General features: G+C 42.3%; 1 protein-coding gene across 11 annotated transcripts in view; it reads right to left on the reverse strand.

The window, feature by feature from the left end:
* Nucleotides 1-1769: 1769 nt before the first annotated feature.
* The window catches only part of LOC131137346 (neural cell adhesion molecule L1-like protein), a 28159-nt gene continuing 2093 nt past the window's right edge, over nucleotides 1770-27835 (reverse strand). Inside the window, exons 2-31 of one of the 11 annotated variants that reach the window (XM_058085187.1) lie at nucleotides 27000-27178; nucleotides 26813-26921; nucleotides 26524-26717; nucleotides 26316-26438; nucleotides 25127-25297; nucleotides 24834-24872; nucleotides 24554-24659; nucleotides 24298-24479; nucleotides 24037-24171; nucleotides 23168-23308; nucleotides 22900-23011; nucleotides 22527-22693; nucleotides 21195-21354; nucleotides 20619-20743; nucleotides 20133-20237; nucleotides 19422-19619; nucleotides 19126-19196; nucleotides 18805-19027; nucleotides 17610-17645; nucleotides 17030-17145; nucleotides 16264-16468; nucleotides 15841-15963; nucleotides 13429-13611; nucleotides 10363-10428; nucleotides 9862-9975; nucleotides 9473-9634; nucleotides 9150-9281; nucleotides 8227-8299; nucleotides 7587-7662; nucleotides 3067-3214 (exon numbers count right to left, since the gene is read on the reverse strand). In XM_058085187.1, the coding sequence (XP_057941170.1) occupies nucleotides 7587-7662; nucleotides 8227-8299; nucleotides 9150-9281; nucleotides 9473-9634; nucleotides 9862-9975; nucleotides 10363-10428; nucleotides 13429-13611; nucleotides 15841-15963; nucleotides 16264-16468; nucleotides 17030-17145; nucleotides 17610-17645; nucleotides 18805-19027; nucleotides 19126-19196; nucleotides 19422-19619; nucleotides 20133-20237; nucleotides 20619-20743; nucleotides 21195-21354; nucleotides 22527-22693; nucleotides 22900-23011; nucleotides 23168-23308; nucleotides 24037-24171; nucleotides 24298-24479; nucleotides 24554-24659; nucleotides 24834-24872; nucleotides 25127-25297; nucleotides 26316-26438; nucleotides 26524-26717; nucleotides 26813-26921; nucleotides 27000-27081 (3729 nt within the window). In that variant the 5' untranslated portion in view covers nucleotides 27082-27178 and the 3' untranslated portion in view covers nucleotides 3067-3214. Of the gene's footprint in view, nucleotides 3215-7586; nucleotides 7663-8226; nucleotides 8300-9104; nucleotides 9282-9472; nucleotides 9635-9861; nucleotides 9976-10362; nucleotides 10429-13428; nucleotides 13612-15840; nucleotides 15964-16263; nucleotides 16469-17029; nucleotides 17146-17609; nucleotides 17646-18804; nucleotides 19028-19125; nucleotides 19197-19421; nucleotides 19620-20132; nucleotides 20238-20618; nucleotides 20744-21194; nucleotides 21355-22526; nucleotides 22694-22899; nucleotides 23012-23167; nucleotides 23309-24036; nucleotides 24172-24297; nucleotides 24480-24553; nucleotides 24660-24833; nucleotides 24873-25126; nucleotides 25298-26315; nucleotides 26439-26523; nucleotides 26718-26812; nucleotides 26922-26999; nucleotides 27179-27835 lie in introns of all 11 variants that reach the window. The other 10 variants (XM_058085185.1, XM_058085183.1, XM_058085181.1 and 7 more) reach the window with 10 other exon arrangements.

Below are 27835 nucleotides of genomic sequence, written 5' to 3' on the forward strand. Positions count from 1 at the left end.
GCCGAGGGTGGGAATGAACCCGGGTCTCCTAGCTGTGAGGTCTGCACACTAACCACTCCTCCGCCGTGCAGCCCGGAATATTTTTTTAAAGGAGGAAATAATGTGAAACAAAATGTAACAACTGACTGACCGACAGGGAGGCCACAAAGATTTTTATGTGGTTTGCTTGGTTCATTTTCGCCCTGGGCTTATTGCACAAGTGTGTATTTTGTTTTTAAAAAAATCAATAAAAGCTTGAAGCTGGCATTAATAGAAAAGGCTGTGAAAGTGAGATGAACACCGTCCTGAATGTCATGATTTTTTATTCCTTTGGTTCTAAGGGATAAACTAAAGGGTTTTATCCCTTATGTTCTTTTAAAAAGGTGGGGCCAAGCAAAGGCCACGGAGAGAATGTGTAAAATAAAACACTGTGATTCCCATTTGCTTGTGTCAAGGTCAGGTTTGATAGCCAAACCTCTTTTTCTTTATCTCCAATACAGCCTGTACAGAAAAGAGCAACGTTAAGTAACATTAAGTGCTCTATTATCATTTTCTCCCGCCACCCTTAACCCCTAACCCCTTTTACTGCTAAAAGTGTGTCCTTCAGACCTTGTGTGTTCATGTGGACTTCTCACTGGAGTGTTTGTCCATTTAAAGAAAAAAAAAGAGTGAAAGTGGCGACGTTGCTTTAACTCCTGATGGTGTTGGTTTAGCAGCATTCCATCCCAAGCTGCAAATGAAAGTCTTTCTCGAGAGCACCTCAGCAAACACCTGTCACACTTACCCTTGCTGTGAACCTAGCCAGTGTGCATTATTGATAAGACGTTCATGAATGACCGGACACTCCAATTGTAAACCTGTGACACACTTTCGTCTGCTGCCCGTGCATGGTTGAATGTTTAAAGCTGCTGAGTGCTTCCTGCCCCTAGGTACCGGTCCAAGCTCCCAGGGTTCATGTCATTGATTTTTTCCCTACCAGGCAGTATCCAACGGCACTTAGCCTAAATATGAACGCTGATCAAATTGACTGAAAAAGAGCGGTGCTCCACTTTAAACTGGGATTTGTAATTGGTTGTGTTTGAAACCATGTATCCAACAAACTGATCCTGGTAAACATCCTGGTTGGGGGATGGCTCTGCTTGGTCAAGGACCTCTGGATCTTTAGTGGACTGAGGCTTGACGGTTTCTAACTCCTGGGGTTCAGGTTCACCCTCTTTCGTTTCTGGAACAGCGGGGAGCTCCATATTGTGGGGTACATTAAATTTCAAAGCAGAGGATTCCGATGAGTCTGTCATAGTGGGAGGTACTTGTTCTGCAGGAATGCTCCCAACTACTGAAGGACTGAGGTCAGCCTGGGATTGAGGTGAGAGTCATTCTCTATTGAAATTGCTTTTGATTTTAATTTTAAGTCCCCCCCCCCCCCGTCTGGCTTCTGAGCGCCACCACACCTCTGGGAAAGTGGGGTTCATTCGGTGTTAAGAAGCACGTTGGGCGTGTGACCAATCACAGCAGGGTGAGCATGCCTGGAGTCGGGCTGCGGGTGGAATGAATTAAAACAGATCGTTTTGGTGGGAAGCTCAAATCCAAGGACGTACAGCTGGAATAGGTGCAGATTCTGGAAGATATAAAAAGTTTTCTGTGCGGGTTATTGTGTGTAGCTGCTTTATAGGAGTCCACAACTCAATACAGAGGGTCGCAAAATGAGCATAGTAGGTCTCCTTTAAAAGAAATGTAGCCGGTGTCTTAATTATGTAAAAAGTGATTTGGCATAGCTTCCAGAAACTGCATGGTTTTTTTTGGTACTTTAATGAAATGGTTGCTGAAGGGATAAATTAAGCAGTTTGTAATAGTTATGCTGACTAATGAAAACATAAATTTTGTAATGAAATGACAACATCAATAATGTGAATATAGATTGCAAACACAATACAATATAAACACAAAGTTATAGAAGTGAAAATAAAAAATTGTTTTTCTTCCATTAATAAATACAACAGGACATTGTGACAGTTTAAATGTGTTGCTTCAGTTCACTGTGTCAAAAATACAGACTGTTTTATAAACAAAAGTAAAACCAGTTTAAATCCTTGATAATTCAGTTCTGGCTTACAGCATGTACACACGTGTATGGATTGTTTGTTTTTGTCTTTATAGTCTGGTGCTCCAAACATCCTTACAGTGTCTTCTGTTGCTTTGCATGTGGCTATGTAAGCCATATACAGTGGTCTGATTTCTTTTTTTGCACATTTGTCACACTTAAATGCCACCAAACAAATGTTAATATTATTATATTATATTGTTATTCACAAATGGCGATAACATGGAACAGTGGTAAACCTTTCAAGGAATGGCTGGCCAACCAAAATTACCCCAAGAGCGCAGCGACTACTCGTGCAAGAGGTCACAAAAGACCCCGCAACAACATCCAAAAGTTAAAGTCAGTGTTCATGACTCCCCCATAAGAAAAACACTGGGCAAAAATGAGATGAAAAATGAAAAACACTGAACCACTAAACAAAAAGATTTGGCCAGAAAACATTCTGATGATTTGGGAAAATACTTTGTGGTCTGACTTTTTGGAAGGTGTGTAACGCCACACTTCTAAAAAGAACATCATACCAACAGTAAAATATGGTGGTGGTAGTGTGATGGTCTGGACTGTTTTGCTGCTTTGGGACCTGGGGGACTTGCTGTGATAACCGTGACATCTGCTGTCTTCCATAAAAATCCAAAAGGAGAATGTCCGGCCATCTGTCGATGATTTTGGCTCTGCAGCAGGATAATGATCGAAAACACCAGCAAGTCCACCTCTGAATGGCCGAAGGAAAGCAAAATATCCTAGCCATAGTCCTGACATGAATCCTGAAACTAGAAAGTGAATTTTGTGTTCAGTTGTGTTGTAATTGATGAATATAAACATTTTTGGATGATGTGAAACATTTGAGTGACATACAAAACATACCACTGTACATACTGTATATATGGTGTATGGTGTTCTATCATGTTTTGTGTAGGAATCTGAAGTGAAGGTTTGTGTCATGCAGTGACAGGACCAAATCCATTGGACTCGGTGACAGGTCCCTCTTGTTTGTGTCCTGAATATTCCCCAATAAAGGAGCCATCTTCACTGAATTCTCCTCCACCGTCGGCGTAGTCGACCAGGCTGTCTCTGCTGACTGCATCATCTCCATTCAGGGAACACAAGCTGCCCCTCAGTGGTTTTTCATCACTGTCACTGCCGTCAACAACAGGCCAGGGTCAGCAGTGCAATGCATAAAACAAATATATTGTACAACAAAGTCAAGTCAAGCCAGTCTACAGGCAAGCACTACACACAAACACATGTGGACACACACACACACACAATATATTATGTTATAGACGATTAAGGCAAGTTCTTATGGTTTCAGTGTGTCACTGCAGAATGGATGCAGCGGCTGGATGGCGAGTGAGAGGCCACAAGGGAGAAGGAAAGGCCTTTCTATACAATCACTTCACTAATTACTAATTGCCAAAGCTCCAAGACCAAAGGCAATTTCAGATCTCTTTAGAGCCATGATGGAAATTGCAGGAGTTCATTCCAAACGCGGAAAAACAAAGATGTGTGGGTGGTGTGTATGTGTGTGTGTGAGAGTGGAGTGTTGGAGGTGAAGGCGAGATCGACAAAGGGAGGAGAATAAGGGAGGCGGTGGGGAGTGAGGTGGGGCATAAACAATCCCGGACAAACAGCCTGTCATTCCCGGTATTCCCACGGGTCGCACACCAGAGCAGAGGAGATTAGATGCCAATTTAAGAACAGGCAACCGGCCAACTTCTCTGGTGTCTGACTACAAGACATGAGGTCACCTCAAACAGAGGCTCTCTCTCCTTCTCTGTCCTGGTCTTGATTCCCTAAGCAGCCACCCGTCCCACTTGGGCTTTAGTATTTGCAACTGGGAATGTTATGGATAATGCATTTTTGCCGGATAAGAGTATGAAACGAGTACATTTCGTCAATATCCATATTCGTGTTTAAAGAAAAAGAACATATACGTATATTATAATGAAAACATTTACAGTATATTTTAACGCTGCTATGCTGACCCCTTTTTGTTTCTACAGTGAGCAAGAAGACATGGTATCCATAAAATCATTTTATTATCAGTTTGTCAGGGAAATAATCGTTTCCAATGAGTTTTTAAATTGCTGTTTAAATGTGGCTTTCAATGATAAACAAGGTTAAGTAGGTGCTATAATAAACTACAATCTGAATACCCCTGCTATAAATGATTGGCGCACCTTTTGTCCAACACATTTTGAGCACAAAGACGCAGTTGAAGATTTCATACAAGGTCTCCTTCAGGTGGACTTTTTAATAAGCAATCTTATCTATCCTCTCCTATTCTATTCTATTTCATGAGGCTGCTTTACCATGCAGGCCACATGCAGACCACATTTCAACTCTTATCAACCCTCCTTTGGCTGATGACTGTAGCGCGGTGAAGATAAGTGCCTGTTATCGAAAAGTGGTGTAATGCCACGGACGCCTCTGCCCGCCCACAGTGACTTTGAATGCGGTGAAAGAAGAGGAAATAAAGGCTTGGTGCTTTTGAGCTGGAGCTCCTTCGGGATGTTTGGTCCGAGTCTCAGCTGCTCGTGTGACCTGCGGCTGCCCAGATGAAGCTGGAGTGATGGAGTGGAGGCACATCACCGGGCCCACAGTAATTACTTTTGTCTTGCCATTGACCTGTACTGACTTGGTTCCAGGGCAGCACACAAACATCAGGTGCAAGGAAGAGGATTTGGGCACCTAGCAAACAGGTTGGATTTATTTTCAAGGTCTTTTTCACACTGGGGTCTTTTTTTAGCTGTTAAAAATTTGGAGCAATTAGTCAAATGAGACCACGATGTTCCAAAGTGGTTGGCTTAATCTGCGTTGGACTTAAAAGGCACTCCAGATTCATGTCTTGTATGCAGTGTGGTTGCCATTGCCTATCACTAGCGTATTTGAGCTTTGTCACTATTGGACCAACTGATAGGGTCTCTTCCACCAGTCAAGTGTAAAAGTCCAATGTAAAAATCTAATTATGTGACTAGGAGGGACTTTTGTTGTGTGCGTCGGACTGCGGACAATTGGTGATATGCGACGAGTTTGACGTGTGGCGAGTGAGCGTTTGTGCCGTCCTTGAAATGCACTCTGATATTGTATCTCCTTCCCAGGCACAGAAGAGGGATTCGGCTGCATCTGCGCTTCAAAAGGCTGTATTTCGTATTGGCAGCATAAAATCCTGATGGGAAAATCCCTACTTAAAATATTGCCTGCGCAGTTATGAAATGTTTCATTATGACTGTGATGGTAAAACCTGTTCCGGAATCCCCAAAAATCTGACCAGCGTCCCAGAAAGGAATGTTCTCAACCTTAGAAGTTCCACTGACTAAATGTCAAAACACACTAAAGCTGCGCCAACAAATAACACTCTGACATCTGTGGGCATCTCCAGGAAGCTCGGCATAAAGAAACCGACCCTGAACCGACCCTGATGGCTCACAGCGGACCCCGAGCAATAGGAGCGGCTGTTCTTCCAGTGGACAGAGGGGCGAGCTTTCTCCTCAGAAAAATCGACTGCAGCATAATTACTGCTTGTCAGCTCCCAGGACACGTGGCATTCCAGTGGGTGGCTTCTTGCCTCCAGAGACTCAAACGGCATCCAGCTTTAAAGCCAGGAAAACAACATCATAGTCGGGCTAAGGGCACTCTGAAAGGGCGGGGCGGGGGGGGGGGAGTCAGAACAGCTTCATGAAACCAAGCATGAGAGGCATTCTAAAGAGATAGGAGCAGTCTGCTCCTCTAGTCAATTCCCAGTACTCCTTCGAGCTGCTGGTGCTGAATAAATATTCATATTCAAACACTATAAATTATTATAAACACATTAGAAAAGGAGTTAGCGGTCACCATTTTATCTTTTGTAGCGTCTTTTGTAGCGTCATATTCCTTAGCACTGACACCAAAATGAAACAATAAATAAATACATCCAGACTGCTAGACTGTTAGAAACACATACAGATACGACAGAGATGGTCGTGGTGGACCAGACGCAAAACTGATGACTTCCACGAAGGGTGAAAGCTCAAGGAAGAAAATGATATCCGAAGCTCCCCAAAGTGTGTTTCATCTATCTCAGTGTGTGCAGGGCAGTGAGTGAGTCAGTGCTGTTGGCCAGCATCACTATCATGCCCACAAATTGCTTCTGGGCCACAGAAACCTTCTCATCACATCTTGGAGCTACAGCACATGAACAGTCTGAAGACACCCAAGACAGGTTGCTTCTTCCTGTTAAATTATTGTCTTGGAAAGAGTCGCAGGAATACAATTGGTTACAGCAGTGAAACTATGAGTCACTACGTTCAGATTATGAAGAAAGGACAAAAAAGGCTTTTTTAGTTTGTTTTTTTTTTAATCTAAAAGTAGCGATCGGTTGCAGACATTTTCTTTCCTAGCATCTTTTTAACTCTGTTGCAACACAAGTAAACTAACTTTGAACTAAAGACCCCCAATGCATCTTTCCTATGTCCATCCTACATCCCACCGCAGGCCCCCCTTTTCTGAGTGCAGCAGCAAATGGCTTGTGCAGTTGAATGTGTTATTCAAGTCTGCATGACTCATTGATCCTTTTCTGGCTGTGAATTGCCCAGGTTAGGATCTCTGACCCTGGACCGCTGCTTTGAAAAATTAATGCTCCAACTGGACTGTGCATTGACGTGCCGCTGTCCCTGGTGCTGAAGTAGTGGCCAGCTTTCTCATAGTGCCTTTTTTAGTTTCTTTTTCTGACGTGTTTTTCTGTTGTGTAAGTTTGTGTAACATTGCCAACTTTGCAAGATGTAGTAGTAACATAATGGTTTCACAGTTATAGAAAAAGAGCGAGGTGTATTCAGTGGCCATAACATTCGCTGCTCTTGCACTAACCCGAACTAGAAGAGCAATTTTAACAAAAACAGCATTTTGCGTTTTTTTCTTGCCACATATGAATCATAAATGTAAGCCAGAGAAGACAAAGGCATCTGTCTGTGCAGAACTCAACCGAAGCAGGCAGCGAAAAACCCGTTTTCCCTCCATTCCCCAGAACACTGCCAGGATGCATTCACTGTCTCACAGAAAGTCAGATTTTTAAAACTCATTACAAAGATGCAGAGCAGTGGGTTGCCGACCCCTGCACTCACCTAATGGGATCCAAAACACGAGTTGCTAAAGAGGTATTTGTAATATTTTTGAAATTTCGAAACATGAGAGTGGACAAACTAAACCAAACTACAGCTGTAAATCTGAGATTTATTGCTGAATTAAGACTTAAGAATGCACCTCTTGTATTGGATCTCATTAGCATATGCAGATGAGGTGGCTCGGTATATGCACTCTGCAGTAGAACACAGCATCATGGAGTCAGGACAACACACACGTGCAATTTGAAAAGCACTACTGTAACCTATTAGCGCCACGAGCAATGCACAAACTAAACACAGTCTTACACTAAGACCAACTGAAAGGACCTAAAGACTACAACACTAAAAAAGGTGCAGGCTGTGTCCATTGGGTCCTATTCCAACTACTCTGATCTACATGGGGACATTACCTAAACCATTTCATGATGGAAAGTTGAAAAAAGTCGTCTAGGCTCCTCCTGGTAAAGCTCCTGAACCGATGGTTTGCTTTTTGGATGAGAAAGAAAAAAATCAATGTGTTTTAATTCTAATTTGTGACCAGTAAGCGGAAAAATTCTGAGTGAATTTCTATTGGTAAATGACACTCACTGGTGTAATTTCCACATAAAAGATACACATTAGATACATGAAACAAAACACTTTACCATCGAATTTGGCCAGGTTATTAAACATTTTGTGATTCATTTCACATTGCAGCATATATGGAATACATGGTGTCTAAGCCCATCCATCCATTTTCTATGCCGCTTATCCTCACTGGGGTTACGGGTATGGAGCCTATCCTTTACATACTGTATAGACAAACAACCATTCACATCACATTCATACCTATGGACAATTTGGAGTGGCCAATTAACCTAGCATGTTTTTGGAATGGGGAAACCGGAGTACCCAGAGAAAACCGGGGAGAACATGCAAACTCCACACAGAGATGCCCAAGAGGAGATTACGAACCTCCTGACTGTGTGGCTTCCATGCTAACCACTCGTCCACCATTCGGTGGTGTCTATGCTTTTTGGAGCAAATTAGCCCAGTAGGAGAAACGCTCACCTGTATTCACAGAAGTTGTCTTCATTTATTGCTGGGGACACCACTTCAGGGTGGAGGTCTTCTTTCTCTTTCACTGCAAAAATGAGGCATTTTGGTCATTAGAATCTTGTGTTCTTTGACCTGCCAGGAGCTACAATCATCTGCTGGGAAGGACAGCTGAAAATGACAGGAAAATGTGTTTTGAGATTTAATAAATAGCTGCTGGGTAATGCTTACAAATGGAGTAAAGCATCACCTAACAGTCAAGCTAAAATACAGTGGTATGAAAAGGTTTGGGCACCCATGGTCATTTTCAGGATTTTCCTTTCTAAACGACTGGTCATTGGAATCAGCCATTTCAGTGAAATATCTCATAGAGCAGACCAGCACAGTGATAGATGAGACGTGAAATGAACACACACAAAGTCTCAATTTCAGAACAGTTAATATAGTCTATGAGAAAAAAATGTTACTTCATCAATTATCTGAAGATGACAAGCACCTTATTGGTTCAGTGCAGAACAAAGTTAGCTTCAGTTCAATTATCATTTCCAATTCTCTTTGTTCCTTTATTGCTAATAATCCTTGTGAAAGGATATATGCACACAATACGACAAATACAGTTGAAAGAGTCCACTTTGTGTAGAAAACCTTCTAAATGTTCATTAGGCCTAGCGTGGACAGTTTACTCACTGGTGTCAAGCCTGAAGGAGGGTTGATATACAAGCAGCAAACATGCATGCATGATGCCAAGAATTTGGCGTTTCAGGGTCGAGGCCTTCTCTTTCAGTGAATCAACCAAAATGTGTCAAATAAAAACACTGACAATGTCAAGGTGGAGACATTTTGGATGACTTGCAAAAGGACACAGGAGTACCTAAACCAAAAGACTAACTGACCTTTGTCCATGGCCAGCATGTCTTGTCGCCCGGGCGGTGGCATACCTGCATACTTGCCACCTTTGTTTCTCCGCATAAAGCAGACGGTGAGGATGATGAGGGTAAGGAGTGCCACAGCACACATGGTCCCGATGAACCAGCCCTTGGTAGAAACGCTCCTCTGTTGACCTGCCACACCTGCAGACAGCAAAAAATGGAAGCAACGTATAAAAGTTTTCATTGGAAACAGAAGGTGACACAAAACCCAAGTACACAGAGTAGATGTTCGAGATGCAAAACACACAGAAAACTCATCACAGACACTCTAAGTGCCAGTATGGCGGACTAGAACAGGGACTAAACACAACAAGAAGTTTGTCACCTCTCACCTGTGACTTGTGTCTGGATAACGTCTTCAAAAATGCTAGCGTTATTGAACAACGTCTTTTCCATGAGGCGCACCGTGTACACCGTCCCAGGGTTGAGCCCATCAATTATGTGGAAGCTTTGAGACGTGTTTAACGGCCCGGAAATGTGCCAGGTACCGTCACCTATACACACAAGTGAAGCAGGTACACAAGCAGCGAGTCTTAAAACACGACCAAAGAATAACAAAGGTTGATCGCTGTGTTTGCTAGGGAGTCCACTGGATGTTAGACTTCAAATTAGTTTCCTTCTGAGGCAAGGGGAATCTATAATTAGATGCTTGTATTAAACCACCCTTCTGATGATGTCACCTAAAACTCCTTTCAGTGTGGAGCGGGAGAAAGCAGCTTACGGTCATTCATATAAGCCACGTAAAGCTGCGAGTCCTGCTGCTCCTCCCTGGCAGTCCAGCTGATTTTGGCATAGGTGTCACTCACATAAGAGCTTATGTTCAACAGGCCTGGAACTGATAAAGGAAAGGACGAAATGAGGAGGAGAGAAAGAAAAAACACAGTCGGGCACAGGAAAGAAAGCAGGAAAAGAAGATTAGTGGAGGCAAATAGGATCCCCCTCTCGGAACAGTGTATATTACAAAAGAAAAAAACGGAGATGACAGTTAAAAAAAGCAACGACGATCCCCCAGACTTAATTGTGCAGAGCTGGATTTGGGCTCATAAAGCGCTGGTGGGCGGGGGTGACATCTCGTCCTCTCTACAGCACAGCTGGCGCCCACCACAAGCGAAGCAAACACCGGAGCAAATGAAAGCAACCTCACGTCTGCAGGCTTATTGTTAGTTGAAAGTTCAAGGACATGAAGACAGGATGTGAATATGTGCAAGTGTGAGCCAAATACCCAAAGGAGGAGGATGAGTTGTACTGCCGGGGAAAGAGTGAGGGAAGGAGACAGTGCAGACGTGACCTGGAATGACAGAAGAAGCTTCAGATGTTTCTGCTTCTGTTCCAGTCAGGCCTATAATAATCATTACTAAACATCTACCACTGTGGAACCTCTAAAGCAGGCCTAACGTGAGGAGAACCATCCTGATGACAATTTTGCAGATTTTCCTTAAAAACAACAGAACACTAGTGTCACAGTGTATAGAGGATCTTTGATTCGTGTTTTTTACATAGGTCCTGAAAAGGAGACGAGCGATCTTTAACGAGTATTTCCTTAAAAACAGCAGCTGTCATATAGAGGATCTTTTGAGTTGCGTTTTACAGTAGGTCATTAAAGGGGAGCTGCACTTTTGGGGGGATTTTGCCCATTATTCACAATCCTTATTTGGGACATGAACTGATTTTTTCCAGGAGGCATTTTTGTGATGCAAATGTATTACTCTTTTGAAAGCATACTGTTTTGAGAAGCCAAACTCTTTACGTACAGTAAGTGGCCCCACGGACTAACTGGAACGACGTTCCTCATCACCAAACTCCAACCAGAACTCAGCTCACAGGATGAAGTGATTGCTGATTCTCCGTCGCTGCCCCCACCCTCTGGAACTCTTTGACCTTCCCAGTTTCAAAAACCAAGTAAAAACTCACCTCTTTAAATCTGTTTTTAATGTCTAACTTTTTATACCTGACTTCTGTGCCCCGCTTTTACCCATGTTTTAGCTGCATGTGTATAAACGAATGAATGTTGTATTTCAATGTATCTTTTACTCTGTTTACTTGTTTTTGCTCACGAGGGTCGCGGGGGGTGCTGGAGTCTATCTCAGCTGTCTTTGGGCGAGAGGCGGGGTACACTCTAAACTGGTGGCCAGCCAATCACAGGGCACATATAGACAAACAACCATTCACACTCACATTCATACCTATGGACAATTTGGAGTGGCCAATTAACCTAGCATGTTTTTGGAATGTGGGAGGAAACCGGAGTACCCGGAGAAAACCCACGCATGCACGGGGAGAACATGCAAACTCCACCCTGGAATTGAACCCTGGTCTCCTAGCTGTGAGGTCTGCGTGCTAACCACATGGGCTGTGCCGCCCATGTATTATTATTATTATTATTATTAGTTACAAGATCTAAATGAAATGTCCCTGCAATACTTTTGGTGTGTGTGTTCCCTTTGTGCCCCCTTGTTGCCCTAAAATTGTCGTCCATCTGAAGTCAAGATTGATTGCGATTCTTCGAAATAAACCATATTATCAGCGTTCAGCGCTCAAAGCTTTCAGCCAGCATGTTTGTGATAACAAGCCGGGTGCAAGAAAGCAAATATTTGAATGGCTACATGTGGCTATTTTTCCCTGTGACTTGGGATGTGAGCTGCAATATGTGCTCTTCATGCTGTTTGTCTGGTTTGCAACCTACTTTATCTCTGCTGCCCTCTTATCTCCAGGGACCCGATGGAGGACAAGTTTGTTTTTTTCATCTGTGTGCTGCATTTTTTGAGTTGAGACAAAAATGTCTCACCGACTTTGCATCCACACTTATTAAGGTTTTTAAACTTCAATGTTTCTTTTTTGGAAAACAATTGTGGGATGTAACCCATTCAAGGGAGGTATGCCTGCCCTGCTAATTTTAGCATTCTTAAAAGGTAAATTGGATTGTATCAACTTTGACTGAAAATAAACCAAGTATTCACTATAGGCATGTGTAGACAAAAATACAACAGCTTTGCTTCTGTAGTAAAGTGTACATTTACTACACCCCTACTCTGACCAGTGGGGCACACCAGTAAGGCAAAATATAGAAAAGAAACAGGTCAACATTTACAGCCATTTCCTCCATTGCGGTTTGCCACGCTGTCTCCAAATTGATTGTGCTCTTGCTCGATGCTTTGACAGCCATTACACGATGACTAACAAACCTGGGGGAGAAAGCTCCCCAAACAGAACATTTTTGATCCCCGAGCCAAGATTCAGCTCGATTTACAAACAATGAAGCTTATGACAAGGCGAATTGTTCAGTCCCCTAAAGAAAACCTAAATCCCCAATGGTATGAGTACCCTTCATTAAATAGAGGACAGATACCTCGGAATGAACCACTGTGAACTCGGAATGACCACTGTGTTGCTTGTGTATTCACTGTACTAAAAATGACAGTGCAGTGCCTGGGGGCGGGCTGTGGGTGGAATAAATTAAAACAGTCCGTTTTGGAAATCCAAGGAAATTCAGCTGGGATAGGTGCAGATACTGGAAGATCTACTTGTTATGGTTTTACCATATTTCAGTTAGGCTTGTTTTTTATGTAGACTTATAATAATGCATAAGGCTAAAAACAACCAATTACCTAAAAATGTCATCCAATACTTCTCTACAAGAGAGGAGAAATATGATCTCAGGGAAGAACTGAATTTGAAACACTTATATGCTAGGACTACTAATCAAACTATGGAATGGATTGAGTAAGGAACTCAAACAATGCACAACGATGAGCCAATTCAAGAAACAATACAAGCAGTTGATGTTTGCTAAATACAAGGATGAAGAGTCTTGAACCAGTCATGATGTGCTATATATATATCACTATATTGACACTTACTATGGTACCCATTATGTCATTGGATGGTCATATCACCTCCTACTTCAGTACGTGAAAAAAGAAAAAAAAACTATATTGGGAAAGCAGGAAGTGAACAAATGTAACAGTTACTGATTGTAAAAGTACCAGATGGAGGGGTAGGATTTAATAAGCTTTGCTTCTTCCTACTCCTTTTGGACATGTGGAACTGTGAACTGATTATGGGATGCACTCAATTGGAATCTGATGCATGTTCAAATGAAATAAAACCATTACCATTACCATTACCACTTGTGTTGTGTTTGAATGACAAGATGTTGTGTCTTTTGTGTTGGAAGGCGGCTTCATAGCAAAGGCCATCATTGGCGTCATTCTTCAAGTCAAAGCACACATTGCTGATTTTGGAAACTGACACTTGCCACAAACACACAACCACAGTGCTATAGACTCACGTGCTGAAGTGCCAGTGCTGCTCTCCTGCGCTAGCGGAGGTCCGCACCCTGCTCGAGTGCAGGCACTGAGGTGGAAGAGGTAGCGACTACCCTCTTCTAAGCCCTCCAGCTGCCAGTGGGTGGTGTCGGGCCCGGCGATGTTCATCTTCCGGGTATTGAGCACCTCCATCGTGGTTTCATTAACTACAAGAAAGATATGCTGTCAGTTCCTGTGGGTCGGGACAGGCAGACGGAGGTGTGAAAAACCGCCAGCACTGATGTACATGTTAATGGCACAGCAGTAATTGGGGTCAGTGGTCGGTTGTGTGAGGATGGGGGGATGTCATACTTGCTCACGCAGAAAGCAAATGTCGCAGATACATGTCATGACAGGTGAGCTGAGGAGGAATACATTAAGAAGATAGTCAAGAGGGAGATGGGGGTTCGATGGAGAACTCAGAAGATGTAAGAGTTATGTGGCAGTTGATGAATGGGGAGGCAGCAAAAGAGACAAGGAGAAGGAGGAATTATGAAAGTGGATAAACAAAGCAGGCAAAGCAAGAAATGAAGAAGAAAGAACCAAGAATTAGCATAAAAAGTGGAGGCGGCGCAAGGAAGTGGGAATATAGGGGCAATCAGGAGCAGCAGAACATATCACCCAACATGCATTATAGATCAAAGTGCAGTGTGTGTGTGCGTATGTGTGTGTGTGTGCAGTGAATGTGAAAAGCAACACATTCCTCCTCCAGCCGCCGGTGTCGATGACAGTGTTGAAATGGAGGTGAGGGCTGATGCTGAGCCAAATCAGAACGGTGACGCTGTTGGCGGTTTGTGCGGATGAAGGCCATCAGGTTCGTCACTGACAAATTTAGACTTGCAGAGTGGGTTGCGTGTAATGTTTTATTGGCAGCTACATTTGAGATGATCTTCGATGGGATCTACTTCTAACATATGACAACGAGGAATATCTGTGTCCAAGGCTGACTTTGATTTGGGAAACAGCAAACAGGAGAGGGGTTGCTTGTATTGAAGAGTAGACTACACACTATAGAGGTCTGCAGCCAACGAGAGCGTAAAAACGAGGCCCACACTCTGTGACATTTGTAATGCATACATATGCCGTATTGGATGTTCTCGTCTCTTGGTACAAATTAACAGGATTTGCATTTTGAACCAGCTGGAGACGATGTATGGATGATTGGTCTAAACCACAGTACAAAGAATTGCAATAGTCCAAGCGGCATGTAATAAATAAATGAACATGCTCAAAGACGTTAGCAGGAAGGAAGGTAACCGTTGCCAACTGTCTCAGGTGGAAAAAGCAACATTTGACCACAGCACCTACTTGTTTGCAAAGTTTTAAAGAGCCATTTCACGGCAAGGTAAGTGTGTAAGTGTGGAAAAGAAGGCTGAAGCCCCCTAGACATGAATGACTGGGGGGTGTGAGTTAAGACTCAAGCCTGCACCCAAAAAGCCATCACGGCTGTGTCTGTTGGGCTTCCTTCAGAATGAAACACTGCCATCTAGTGTTTAGCATTGACAAATACACATGTGGAAGGCGTTTTAGCTTCTATGAACAAATCTGATCAAAAGACCAGTTGAAAAATAGCTAAATTGACCTTTACCACATTTGGATCTTAATGAGGTTTTAAAATGCATTTCTTTTGCTGGTAGGGGATCAGGAACTCCAACCACTTGTGCCTGATGGTGGCGTCTTTCGGAATTGTAAATTGGGAATTGCGGCCTTCCCTATATGGAGCCATTTTCTACCGAGTACACAACAGAGCAGCATTTGGGGGAGGTCAGGGGATGTAGAGCTTGGGGGAGGGCAGAGACTTTATATATAAGGTTTATAAAGTCCGACCCTCTGTGACATCACAAAGGCGCGGTTTAACCACGCCTTTTGAAACCGAGTGTTTTGAGTGTTTTGAGTCTTTCAGGGCTCACTTCCAAATGCGCAAACCTCATGATCTGAGACTTCGGCATGGTTTAACACCAGAATACAATGTTGTAACGACATTTATAGGTCAGAAAAGTGGAAAAAACATAGTAGGCTCCCTTTAATTTAATGGGTTGCGGTAAGTATGAGTATCTATATCCGCATCCGCATCCGCATCCGTATCCGTATCAGCATCTGCATACGTATCTGTATACGTTCACCCATCTAAATTATCTGCATCCATATCCGTACTCTGAGTGGGCAGGGCATAAACCAGATTTTGTTGGATGTTGCCATTTTCAACTTCCCAATTGTACTGTGTGAGGCACCGCTGAGCCACTGTCGTCGTCTCGGGAAAGGCGGTTGCCGTGTGCAACTGGCCAATCATTATCCGTATTGGATACTCATTTCCATCTCATCCCCAGTAAGTATAGGCCAGATCGTATCATGTTGTAGTTGTGTGTCCGTGTGTGTGTGTGTGTGTGTATACATACTAAGATGGTACTGCAGGAAGTAGCCAATGAGGATGCCATTTGCCACCAGCGGCGGCCCCCATACCAGACGAACAGAGTCTTTCTGGGCATTGGAGGTGGTCAGAATAGGCACTTGCTCGGGAACTGTAAAAGGCAATTATCATCTTCAATACGATGCATGCTATGTTGACATGCCATGCTATGACTATATTTACTGTGTAACTAAATGAGTTGTGTCCCCTGACAGGGCTATAAGAGTCCCATGCTGCCACTTCCCTCCAGTATTTAACAACAACTTACATAATGAGGTTTTCTCAAAGATCAAATCCCAGTTTGAATCCCCATTTGTTGCTTCTTTGTCGATAGTTTTTGATGTACTCTCACAGGTGTTATATAGCCTGATTGTCAGTTGCTATGTCTATATATGGAGTGTGAACATCTCACCTCCTTCCGGAGTGTTGAAGGTGACTGGGTCACTGCTAGGCCCATTGCCTTTTTTGTTGAAGACATTGACGGTAAGTGTATACTCTGAGTAAGGTTGAAGGACGGGCACAATGGCATGAGTCCTCTTCCCAGGGAAGGACAGTGTCTGGCGCTCATCCAGGATCTTGTCGGGATTCAGGAAACTTCGCTTCCTCAGCCAGTGAACCTGTAAGCAGAGGGAATTGCAAAAATTCTTATGAGGAAGGCTCGGTCCCTGCTTAATTAACACACAAAGCTGACGTACAAAAAAACACATATATTAGTCAACAAATACCAACTGTAGGATGCAAACCTTTATACACAAAGAATAACACAAGGGATGTCCGATATTGGCTTTTTGGCCGATATCTGATATCCCAATATTGTCCAGCTCTCAATTTCCGATACCAATCACCCAATACCGATAATGATATGTGTAACATGACATATCTCCTGTGGTGGAACACACATGGGTTGGGAAGCTAATGGATAGATCATCAGCAATTAGCTTGTCAAGGAGGCCGTCAACAACATTGTCCAACATCTGAGAAATACTTGCCATTAGGCTTGGCCCATGACATATTAGTTCTAAAAGTCAACAGAGTTCAGATACATATGTCTGAGAGCCAGATGCAGTGCCACATCTGGCTTTCGAGCTAAAAAAAAAAAACACGAGAACTTCTTCCTTCATTTTCACCGAGACCTGTAAACAAATAGTTGCGGCAAAGTTTGTTTGTTGAAAACTTACATGGTACCCCCTGAGGTGACCTCTCACTGTGGCGGGTGGAACGGGGGTCCAGCTTACTTTCAAAACAGTTGTGTTCATCAGCTCCACTGCAATATCCCGTGGCGCTGCGGTGGGAACTAAAGGACAAATGAAGAGGGGTCGGTTATGGACTCAACAGAGACTTTGCAGAGTCTTAAACACTACATTGAAGCTTGTGGACATGTAACTTTGGTGGAAGAGATACACTAACGCTGTATAACATGAGCAGGCACATACAATATATATGTCGGAAATTAATTTCCCAACCTTTTTAGTAAGGGAATAAAACATCAAGCATGACCTGAAAAAGAGCTACCTCTTGTTACCTGCTCTAGATGATGAGAGGATGGAAGCAAAGCTTATACTAGAGGCAGCATCACGCCTCAAGTCAGCCTACGCATCGTGATCTATTAAAGGTCGCACAGATTCTGAGGCAGAAGCGTACATTTCAAATCTCTCGGCTGTACTAAAGGTTATTTGCAACCTGCTGCATTGGAGGGAGGGAAGGCACCACTACTGCACATCAGCACAGGCAGAAAGAAAGAAAAGGAAAGAACTTAACTTGACACATTTTCCTGAAGACAGTGTCGAAAGACAACTGAAGAAAGGGTGAGGCAACGATAACACAACATGTTATAGAAATATTTATGGTGATGCTTTCAGGCTGAGAGAGAAGAGAGTTGAGTGCAGACATTTGACATGGCTACAAGTGGAAGTCTGTACAGTTAAGTATGTGAATGCTGAGGGATGCAATGATTAAAACCAATTATTCTCAATCAACTATTCTGAATGTTCTGAACTTCTGTTTCCATGTCATGACCAGATATAGAGACATTTCTCTAGATTGTGATTAAGGGCTATATAAATAAATTTGACCTCATACTTGTAGAAGGGCTGCACGGCATAGGAGTGGTTAGCGCGCAGACCTCACAGCTAGGAGACCAGGGTTCAATTCCACCCTCGGCCATCTCTGTGTGGAGTTTGCATGTTCTCCCCGTGCATGCGTGGGTTTTCTCCGGGTACTCCGGTTTCCTCCCACATTCCAAAAATATGCTAGGTTAATTGGCCACTCAAAATTGTCCATAGGTATGAATGTGAGTGTGAATGGTGGTTTGTCTATATGTGCCCTGTGATTGGATGGCGACCAGTCCAGGGTGTACCCCGCCTCTCGCCCGAAGACCCCCCGCGACCCTCGTGAGGAAAAAACGTTAGAAAATGAATGAATGACTTGTAGAAGAAATCCGTGTTGACAATTTAGCAACTTGGTCGCTATATTTAGCATGTGGGGCATTCAAAGTGAAAGTCAGGAAGTGTTTCTTGCTTGAAGTATCAGCCTTGTCTCATTCTCCGGGACCCGATCTTGCGTATTGTCTCGTGTTGTCTTGTGAGTCCGGACACCCGTATTCTTAATCAACTGTTTTTTATGCCCATCCCTAGTTAATTGATAACAGCATATCATAGCAATGCCCAAATATCCTGCTCCAATGACATGCGGGTATCATAGGCAGTGTTATCACAGTAATTTGTTCTCGAGTTACTGCTTTAACTGTGGTGCCACATCATTACTATGTGTATCATTTAAAATATATGTATATATTTTTTTCTTGTAATGCCAAGTACTGCTCGTCTCTCAGCATTCACATAATAAGAAAAAAAACGAAACCTGTTTTCCGGAGCAATAGTATTCATGTAACTGCTGATCAGTCAGTGATGATGACACTAAAAAGTAACTTGGAAAATGATGGGCTGTCACTCACCATCTTCTCCAGAGTAGCCTGTCACAATTTTAGGCTCGGGTCCCCAGCCATGGCTGTTCCTGCTCTGAATTTTGATCTCATACGGGATGAAGGTTGACGTGTTCCTCACAACAAAGGAGTGTCTTTTGACCATGTGCTCCGTCCAGGTGTCATCCACATCAAGCTTCCTGTAACTCACTTTGTACTCCAGGCCTGGGCCGTTTTGTTCCACAGGCAACAGCGGCTACAAAGAGACAAAATGTAGTGGTGATTTCCTCTCTTGAAGATTTATTTTCATAAAACTCTACAGTAATATTTAATGTGCAGTAAATGATATCTTACTTCCCAACCAATGTCCATTTGATGAGGAAGATGGCCTTGGATTTTGACATTTTCTGGGTTCCTATCAGGTGCTTTGGGGAGAGTTGCAAAAATGTTTGTTTATTGGACACTAATGCACAACTTTTTAATGAAACGCTTTGAACCTATTAAGGGATTAAAAAATATCTACAAGCTTTCCTGCTGCAGAATTATGTTCCACATTGGCCTGCCCGGCACATTTAAAAGGAACTGTGAAAACCTCCTCAATACTCGACCACAGCAGGAAGCTTGAATTGAAACGGGCGAGTGAGGCTCACCAGCTGGAGGGGTTTTGTAGCGCTCAGTGGGCTCACTAGGGGGCCCAGGTCCAACCGCGTTGACGGCGTATACTCTGAACTGGTAGTTAAGATGTCCGTGTAGCACCAGCTCAGCTGTTGCCTGGTTACCGGGGACTTTGTGGAGCTCTTTCCACTTGCCTGGCTCCCACTGGCTCTCCTCGTACTCCACTACAAATTCTGTATTCACGCAGGAGATCAAGGTCGTGCACATTTAATCATCATCACACACACACATTACTTTTAATTTATGATGGCATGAAAACATATACATTCTATTCGCGATGTACTGTACAGTAGAGCCGCAAAAATGTTTCGGAATCTCTTTGAGGCCGACCGAAAGTCATGCTCCACGATTGGGATTAATTTTTTACTAGAGCTGCATCACTGAATAGATTCTGTTGACTGTGCAGGTTCTGCATTATCTCAATGAAACATGAATGCATACATACGTACATGCAAAGGCCAATGATTATTATTGATAATAAATTGTGATTTTCACACAGAGGTGCACAGATTTAAATAACTGAAGTAGTGGCAAACGTAGAACTGTTTTTATAAGTTTGTACTTGCAACAGAATCACAACAATAACATTAACAACTAGGCCATTATTGTCACATTTCTAACTTTTAAAACCCCAAAACAAAAATACAAAACAGAGAAGACATAATCCATGTCCAGTTTTCACTTACCTATTACAGAGCTGTTGTGATCGCTGCCAGGTTCCCAAAGTAGACTAATATTTCTGGGATCCTTAAGTTCAGTTACAACCACATTTTGAGGAGCATCAGGAACATCTGCAATATGCAACAATAACAGGTTACAGGAATTTGGCAACAGCCTGTTGTGGACATTGCCGACGTTGAGGATGAAACTGTTCCAGATTTGGGCAGCATAAAACTGAATCGCAGCCTCACCGAATGTGGTTCTGACTCTGGATGGCTGCAGGAGATCACTACTGGGAATGAGCGAGTACACCACTATCTGTATCTGTATCTGTATCTGTATCTGTATCTGTATCTGTATCTGTATCTGTATCTGTATCTGTATCTGTATCTGCATCATCTAAGTCCTGTCCCCACAATCCAACTCCACAGGTAGCTTGCCGGCTTATGGGAAACACGGAACAATCTTCTGCATCCTTCTGCACAAACACAGTACAAGCAAGATTGTCTTACCCAGCACTGTGAGGAGCGCAGTGACGTTATCCACATCTAGGCGAGTTCTGGCCGTGCACGTGTACATTCCTTCATCGCCCAGGTTCACGTTCATAATCTGCAGCATGCCATCACCCACAAAGTACCTAAACGTCAGAGCCATTTTATTAGGCCATCACTTCTATGTCAATTACACAATACCTGAATCAACAAGACAACAGTTATGGATGAGATCTACAAAACATATTTCTCAGGTATTATGATTGAACTTTCTACCAATATTCTCAATAACTGCCCCGTTAAGACACTCAAGATGGGTGAGGCTGGTTGGATATGGGGTTTTTATTCTGTGTCGACAAGGAATAATATATGTTTTGTTGGGATGAGGTTGGAATCTGGGTGGTTAGGGGGGTGGGACTCGATAAGCCTTGACTTCTTCCCATTCCCTTTCGAACATGTGTACGTTTATACACATAGGTATTTTTATTTGTATTGATTTTGGTTGGTTTGTTGTGCTTTGGATGTTTTTCATGTTCAAAATAAAGAAGAAAAAAAACAAACAAAAAAAACACAGCTTTGAAAAAAACATGGACACACCTCGAAGGTTCCTCCAAGGAAATTCTCTCCCCATCCTTGATCCAAATAACCTCAAAAGAGTCCTGCAGACTTCTATCGTACTCTGCCTGACATGTCAACTGGGCTGTGGTTCCGCTGATGACCTGCATGTCCTGAGGCCCGTTCACAATGTGGGTGGGGTCTAGCAAGATATCAGTGACACAACCACATAAGAACATGCAAACATAAGAACCTGGGTTTAGACAAGCCAAAACATTATTTGAAACAATTATTTGAATTCCATCCCATCATTAGTTCTTCCAGTCTCGAACAAATCGTTAACCGGTCTACCATCATAGTACCTGTCATCCCTCAGGCTAATTTGCTAATTTAGCTCAACCATGTATCACATGCATGGCCCTTTTCAGCACAATCTTGTCTGCTGATGCTTCAGCCATTGACTTATTTTGATGTGATGTGATATGTAAACCTCATATTACAAATATACAACATAAGGTGGCCAGAAATATTTCAATATTGAACAAAGCAAAATTTGTTCTCAATCAGAAATCACTCCACACTCTTTATTGCTCTCTGGTTCTACCATATCTTACTTATTGTGTGGAAATATGGGCTAATAACGATAAAAGCAATCTTCACTCACTAAATGTACTGCAAAAAAGGTCAGTAAGGATAATTCATAATGCCGCCTACAGAAAACATACTAACTCCTTATTTCTAAAATCACAAATACTTCAACTTGCTGATATAGTTCATCTTCAAACAGCTAAAATAATGCATAAGGCTAAAAACAACCAATACACAATACAAAAATGTCATCCAATACTTCTCTACAAGAGAGGAGAAATATGATCTCAGGGAAGAAGTAAATTTTAAACACTTCTATGCTTGGACTACGTTAAAAAGCCATAGCATTTCAGTATGTGGAATCAAACTATGGAATGGATTGAGTAAGGACCGCAAACAATGCACAACGATGAGCCAATTCAAGAAACAATACAAGCAGTTGATGTTTGCTAAATACAAGGATGAAGAGTCTTGAACCAGTCATGATGTGCTATATATATCACTATATTGACACTTACTATGGTACACATTATGTCATTGGATGGTCATATCATCTCGTACTTTGGTACGTGAAAAAAAAAAAAAACTTAAACTATATTAGGAAAGCAGTTAGTGATTGTAAAAGTGCCAGATGGAGGGGTAGGATTTAATAAGCTTTGCTTCTTCCTACTCCTTTTGGACATGTGGAAGTGTGAAGTGATATATATGGGATGCACTCAATTGATCTGTTTGATCAATCAATCGGATGCATGTTCAAACGAAATAAAACCATTACCATTACCATACCTTTCACAGCCAGCACAGCAGTTATGGACGACTTGCCCTCGCTGTTATCGGCAACACAGATATATTCACCACTGTCTTCCTTTTCCGTGCTGGATATTTGCAATGCGCCGTTGTAGAGTGTACGAAATCGTTCACCCTCAATGGTTTCTGGAGTCTGGTTTTTGGCCCTGAGAGAGGAAGGGAAGGGGAAAGCAAAAGCAGACAGAAGTGGACAAAAGCATGAAGCGGTTTTGTATGAAAACCTGAGTCCAACATTGCAGTTATTCACATGTACCGATATGATACATTCATGACTAATACCAAATAATAATAACCAGATTATTCTGCTTAAAATCCGTGAAATTCCTCCTTGCTGTTCTTCCTTATCACCTACCAAGAGACGGTAGGAGGTGGCGAACCGAAAACTCTACAGTACATGGACACATTCTCGCTGCGTATCACAGCATACTCCTGGTATTCCTTGGTCAGGATCAGGGGAGCCATATCTAGAAGTTAATGGAACATGGACATATTACCATCAAATGAAGTCCAATTCCTGTTAAAACAACCGTAAGACATGCTTGTGTGGTAAAAACTGTACATTAACCAACCGATTACTGGTGTTTCTACGGAAACGTGATTACTGTGACTGTACTACTTACTCATGACCATGACATTAATGTTGGCAAGGACGCCACCATGTCTGTTGGAGGCTTCGCACTGGTAGACGCCACTGTCCTCTGGCAAGGCATTGTGAAGCATCAGTGTGTCATCAAGCACCCGTTTGTTGTTCAGGAGGTCATCTGATAAACAGAGAAAAATATTAAATGCTTCCAACTAATATTCAACCGGCATGCATTTAATAAAAAATACATATCACCTGACATAAAGACAGTTTTCATCTTCTAATATCCATATACTAAATGAACACCTGTATTGGGTATTGGGACATCTGGTCATTGCATATTCTCAAAGATGCTTGATGGGGCTGAGGTCAAGTTCACAAATTAATTTCATATTTTATATTTTTGGGGTGTGCCTGGAGGCGGGCCGTGGGTGGAATAAATGAAAAAAGAGTATTTTGAAAATCCAAGGAAATACCTGAACAGCTGTAATAGGTGCAGATTCTGAAAGATCTAGAAAGTTCTCTGTGTGGGTTATCATGTGTAGCTGCTCTATAGGAGCATCAAACTCGCTAGGGAAAGATCTTCAACACCTCGGTAAAACGTACTTAGTACATTATAGCGATCTGATTGATCGTATCCATGGTGTATTGTGTAAAACTATTAGTAGTAGTTCTAAAGTAAAGATGTCACATGATTAGAACTTGCCAACTGCGGGGTTCAAAGTTTAAGAAAAAAGTATCAGCTTATACACCATAAATTACCATACAGTTAAGAAGTATTTCATTGTAGAAATAGCGTGAAAGAACATTTAGCAGACAACCTTCTTGTCATCCTAGAATCTGTGCTGTCTTGGCAACAAAATGCTAACAGATGCATGAGATCATGACTTAGAATTTGTCACCCACCTTCAAATATGTGTCCATTTTTCCTCCACACTATGTCTGGTTGTGGATTTCCACTGACTGAGCACTTGATGTGCACATCAGACCCAATCACGTTCAGATGGCTCTCAGGTGGCGCTGACAGCCACTGTGGAGGCTCTAGGACATGTTGTAAAGGGGAAAGGCTTTGTTTGCTTGGTGTTGAAACAACTGTCATCCCTGTGAGTCAAAACAAGCATGCCCGTGGTGTTCCTCATGCATAGTGAGCAGGTGATGTTGACCAACCTTCCACTATTACATCAAAGTAGTGGACAGCCTGTCCAGCTGGGCTCTTTGCTAAACACATGTATTTGCCCTCATCACGCTCCTCTACTGCAGCGATGGTTAACAGCTTTCCAAAGTTGTCCAATTTCGCTCGAGTGGACAGATTGTCTCCCATCTTCATCCATTCTATCTTTGGGATGGGACTATAGAACAACACAATATGACCTTATTAGCTGCAGGCATGTATGAATATCTATAGTGGTGTACTGATACTTACTATCCTCCTGGTATACACTCAAGCTGAAGCTCTGTTCCCTTGACCAGCACTCTCTCTGTCTGAACACCAGAGGGCAGCAGTAGGCGGGGGGTTCTCGTAGGGAGGGCTACCAGGACAAAGTCACCATCACTTTTGTGCATCTTTTATATCAATGGTCATATCAGCCATTTACAGCCATTTACAGGCACAGCCATATTGTGTCTTTTTCTCAAAAGCGCCTCTAATATAAGACAGTGGTAATGTGTTTGCAGTGTGACATAAGAAGAAAAAAATCCCTTACTGACAGTGCTGCTGTCAAGAGATTCATAATCTGGTGTCCCTGAAATGAAAATAAAACATGATGAGAAAAAAAATGATTATAGCAGCTACCACAAGCAGATGTTGTTCAATCTAGCAGAGTAGCGACAGCTCACACTCAGCACACACAAGACTTGACAAGCCCTGCATGTGTGTTGGTATGCAGACAGAGAAATAGTTTAAATAGGCAATTAAAATCATTGCAAAAGCACGCAAGGGCCTTATTTTCAAACTTCATAACGTGTTCTCGTTGTAATTTGATGCGAATGAACCTACATGGTTCGACCTTAACTGCCACAGCGGTCTTCTGGACAATTGTACGGATTCGAACAAAGTCTGCAAAACAGCAGTAGTCCTCCCGACTATCTTTCTGTAAGGCATGAGAGAAGTACAGGCTGCCATCAGTGCCCGTGGAAACCCTCTCATCCTGCTCAATGTGCTGCAGACCTGCAAAAGAGCACATTTTTGTCAGTGATATGAAAGTCATCACAAAATTAGACATTTTAATGCTTCTTTTAACCATTGCACAGGTCAGCTAAATATCATGCTTGGGAATAGGCCCACAAGAAGCCAAAATGTCATCCTAAAGAATGGTATAGGGCAGATAGAATACACAATTATACTTGTTTAAATGATAGAAAAGTGGTGTGAATACACCGAGCTGATGTCAAGGCAAGTGTACTTGAATGGAACCAGTCAGTGTGCTGGTTTGCACAGACCCATCGTTTATCTTTCGGGTCACTGAAGCCTCATTTACGGTCTCATTTAAGCCATAGCCTTAAGTCAGCGGTTAGGTCAATACACAAAGCCAAGTCATAAAACACATTGAGTTGCGCTCCATAGCACTTGGGAGAATTATGAGCTTTTTCTTCTGCATTTGGGTCAAATACAAAATGTTTTATGTCTAATTTGTTTGGGGATGTCTCAAGAATCTTTGGGGACAAAAATAGAGGTCAACATTTACTCAACATGTCACTTTCTTTGGCTGGGGAAGAAAAAGTGGCTCAATTGAGACTTTAGCTTTACGCTCTCAGAGTCTCCATGTTGCTCCAATATGCAGTACAAATGCAGCTCAATACATTGAAATATTGGTTATTTGATTTCACAAGTTCAATTTAGACAAGCAGACCAATTAAATACTTAACTTTTGGTAATCTTATGAAATACTGAATTGGAGTTTTTTCATTAGCTGTAAGCTACAATTGTCACAAAAATAAAGATGACACCTCTGATACATTCTTTAGTTTACTCTTTATGTAGTGAATTGAAATACTGAAATACTATAATTGAAATACAAAATTGAAATACTAAACTTTCTCAATTCTTCATCATTCCAAGACATGAACACATGAAACAAGCTTGCTTTTCATTGTTTTTGGCAGGGTCACCAATGGAAACAAGTGGAGTGAAAAGCAAGAAATAATGATTTTCAACCAGCAGTTGACAGCCATGTTTCTTGGCCTACCAGTGGACATCCAGTGGATCTTTCTTGGGGGAACTCCTTCCGGAGGTTTACACTTGAGGACGAAAGGTTCTCCTTCCTCAACAATCAAAGGTTCAATTGTCTCTTTTGGAAATTTTGGCATACCTAACCAAAGCAAAAAGGATATGTGTTTGTTGTAAAGTGCATTCTTAGGGATAATAATTAAACTTTTACTGTAAAGGTGACTTACTCGGCACTATCAGTTCAATTGCCTCTGTCATGGCGGTTCCCAGTTTATTGGAAGCGAAGCATCGATATTTACCCTGAAACCGGCCAAGGCTTTTGTTTTGTAGCACAAAAGTACCATCTTTTTCAAGCTGGTCACTTTTGATTATTGGAGGTTTGGGGGGAATAAAGTCGAGGTCATCTTTCGTCCATCTGTATCTGTTAAAGCAGCACAAAAAGTAGGTTTCATGAATTGAAAATAGTAAAGCGGGTGACAGTTTTGTGATATTAGCATAACAAGGGGTGTTGCTTACTCTGGAGGAGGGTTGCCCCTTGCTTCACATTTGATAGTAACAGTGTTGTCGTAAGGAAGGACGATAACGGGCCCTGATGTGTGGGATGTTATGGTAGGAAGCTGCTCCACTGTGATGAAAAAGGAAACACTATATCAAGAGTCTGTTGATGAAAAATGAATTGGGACCACTCTGATGACCGACATACCTTCAAGAGGAAAACTGAGGCTTACAGCCCTGGAGCTTAGGAACAGCAGCAGGACAACCTGGAGGCTCACCGCCAGCCTCATCACCCTCCAATGGTCAATGGAGACAAAGGAGTTATAGAGGAGTATGTGTCGAGGAACACCAACTGGCAATCCTTAGACTTTCTAAGGCACGGTGGACCTGCAGAGCATCATATAAAAGCACTGTTAACAAGTTGTGGAAAAAACACCAAACAAAATAAGAACATGTCAAATGTAAAAGAAGCAAGATAATGGTCTTGTACGCATCTGCTGTAATCAAATGCAGCATTGAGTGAACCTCCCAGATGATGAGTTGGGACTCTGCAAATGAACAAAGTGGCTGTGTTTCAATCGGACTCTAAAAATAGCTCTTTAAGCTAAAGGGCAGGCTGCCAGGGTAAGTTAAATCAATAAGACTCGGATACCATAAAGATTAATCAGTCACAGATACTTCTCAAGGCTATTTAGCCATAAATCCCATTAAAGATTTATTCTCCTTTGACAGTCTGTTTTCAAATAAGCTGCGCTTCAGGGAGATACAGTAACAGCGGGCTTTTTAATGTGTGTTTTTTTTAGGAAATAAATGGGGATAATGATCACTATCATCACAATAATTACTCATGCTTGGGTATAAATACAAAAAGTTAGATTTTGGGGTTTTGGGTCAACTTTTGGACCATATTTCAGTGAAATCTTAGGTTGCATGCAGTATCAAATATTGGGATGTTGAACACCAAATAGTTTCTGTGGTCCTTTGTATATTTTTAAAAATACCTGAAAGGAAATAACCCCAAGTGAAACATCAGTCTTTCCCCAT

The sequence above is a fragment of the Doryrhamphus excisus genome, chromosome 10 (assembly GCF_030265055.1).
Source record: "Doryrhamphus excisus isolate RoL2022-K1 chromosome 10, RoL_Dexc_1.0, whole genome shotgun sequence".
NCBI classification, from domain to species: Eukaryota; Metazoa; Chordata; class Actinopteri; order Syngnathiformes; family Syngnathidae; genus Doryrhamphus; species Doryrhamphus excisus.